The sequence below is a fragment of the Eutrema salsugineum genome, unplaced genomic scaffold (genome assembly GCF_000478725.1).
Source record: "Eutrema salsugineum unplaced genomic scaffold, Eutsalg1_0 scaffold_3, whole genome shotgun sequence".
Classification (NCBI taxonomy): domain Eukaryota; kingdom Viridiplantae; phylum Streptophyta; class Magnoliopsida; order Brassicales; family Brassicaceae; genus Eutrema; species Eutrema salsugineum.
The window spans coordinates 6,471,233-6,473,442 of NW_006256756.1; the positions used below are offsets into that span (position 1 = coordinate 6,471,233).

Here is a 2,210-nt window from a genome sequence, read left to right on the forward strand (position 1 = left end):
TTTGGTTTCCATTCAATATTTGTACGATCATAAACAAACATTGTAGGAAACTCAGCATATGTTAGGTTTTCAGCTTCTGGATACTTATTGCAAGCTTCAAAAAATGCTAATAACATTGAGCTCTGTACTGACCTGCGATTTAGAACAGTTTCAACTGGATCATCATCGTCAAAAAGTACTGATTGCTCGTTTTCTAGATGAAAATAGAGTTTCTCCACTGGAGTTGTCCTAAAATGGATTAGAAATGCTAGCAAACGCCATGTAGCTTCACATGAAGAAACATATCTACATAACAATAGAACAGTAGAGATTTAGTATGTAATCAAAACTAATGCAACTTATAAAACATGCCTACAATCTCTATCAAATTAAATACTACCTGCAATCGAAGAACTCCTTAATTTCATCTGTATTATCCTCGCCGTTTTCATCTACATTGGCGCATGCATCAGAATCTGCGCCTTGATTTAAATCATTTTCAATTGTAGCTAGAACACGATCAGGTCCTTTGTTGATATATTTGAACAGGTATTTGATTGACCTTGCCTGAGTACACCATTCCACATTGATGTGAGCTCTATATCGCAATGATAGCTCTCTATTATAAGGCACAACAAAACTGTTGTCAATTTTTAGACCATTCTTCTCAACAAATGCGCCAGTCTTCCTTCTCATATAATGTGGAAAGCCTCTGTTGTCAATGGTAGTTCTTTCACAATATTTCTTTAGAAATAGCTTAGAACACTTCCCATTGACCATACATGGACTACTTTTGTTAATCACTCCGCAAGGTCCATGTATCATGTTTTGCTTCACTACTTCATACAAAGAAGGATCAGTATCTTTGTCAGGAATCTCAGCAGAAATAACCTTATCAATAGATTCAGCAGTAGACAATTTGTTTTTTTCAGCCATCCATAGTAGAATATGTGCATGTGGAAATCCTCTTTTTTGGAATTCAATAGTATACATACCTGTTAATATAAAACAAACCAATCAGAATTACCATAACAATATAAATCATAGTATAAATACAAATATTACAAATATAAATTTAACATACCACAAACACTTTTTCCAAAAATGTTCTTTTCAGTGAGATCACTCATGAGGCTGTCTAGCTTAATTTTGAATATCCTACAGAAGATATCTGGTCTATCTTCAGGATTCAACTTTCGCTTCTTTGTATATCTAATTATCTCAGGCCAGTTTGGATTGCAGGTGAAAGTTATAAAAAGATCAGGAAATCCAAAGTGCTTACAGATTGCCATTGCATCCAAATAGTTATTGTTCATATAGCGTGAACCACCGGTAAATGATGCAGGTATCAAAATTCTCTTACCTCTGTTGGATAAATCAGAGTTTCCTTCCTTTTCAGCCTCAACCAGATTCACATACTTGTCTGAACGAAGCTTCTTCTGATTTTTCCTGAAATATCGAAGTCGGCTAGACTCTATCATAGTAAACACATCAACCAGAAACTGTTGATACAATCGTTTAGACCGAATTACAGACTGAGATTCCATTAACCTATCTTGAATCCTATAAGCATAGAATTCTCGCATGCTTATAGTTTTCCGTTTCCGTTTGTTGACGTCATCAAAACCGTCTTCAATTCCAACGGTGAATCCATCCTCACCATATGGAAATAATAATGGATACTGAAGAGCTAGATAACCCACATAGAGTTCACTAATTCTTCTGAGGTTTCCGTGTGTAGTCTCTAATACAATATCTCGTAAATCCATTCCTTCTTGAAAATCTCCCGGAATCAATGCTGCAACTTCTGCTGATGTTGGCATGTTATGTGTTCTAGCATCTTTATTCCTGTTAGCAATGAGAACTAACTTGAAGTTGTCTTCTGGTTGTTGAATATTGTATCTGTCTTTGTAAGAACGGAAAGCTTTCACCATTGGATTACAAAAGTTTAACATCTTCATGAGACATTCAATTAATGCTGGCCTTAATTTGGTCGAGTTAGAGACATTCTTGCTGAAATAGTAGAAAGTGCATAATTAAATATATTGTAGGAAGAAAAATAATGTTAATGGATATTAAAATAGTGCGTAAAGTGTATACCTGATTGAATTCTCTCTGTTAGTTATCTCATTAGCTGTATCATGGATATACAACTGACAGAACTTTGGTTTCTCTTTCCTCTTAGGAATCAAAGAACCAATTAAGTGATAATTTTCACCATGTAGTTGGAA

The 2,210-nt window shown here is 34.8% G+C and overlaps 1 protein-coding gene across 1 annotated transcript; it reads right to left on the bottom strand.

Moving 5' to 3' along the window:
- Nucleotides 1-375: 375 nt before the first annotated feature.
- LOC112085315 lies at nucleotides 376-1,913 on the bottom strand. The gene is made up of 2 exons (XM_024154520.1): nucleotides 1,064-1,913; nucleotides 376-974 (listed from the first exon to the last, which is right to left on the bottom strand). The coding sequence occupies exons 1-2, from the start codon at nucleotides 1,911-1,913 to the stop codon at nucleotides 376-378; spliced, it is 1,449 nt and encodes a 482-aa protein (XP_024010288.1).
- Between the last annotated feature and the right edge of the window lie 297 nt (nucleotides 1,914-2,210).

Excerpts from the sequence above, each read along its gene's own strand:
- LOC112085315 (XM_024154520.1), bottom strand. The coding sequence starts at position 1,913 with ATGGTGAAAGCTTTCCGTTCTTACAAAGACAGATACAATATTCAACAA. Across the intron at positions 975-1,063 it reads TTTTGGAAAAAGTGTTTGTG|GTATGTATACTATTGAATTC; the intron begins GTATGTTAAATT and ends TTATATTAACAG.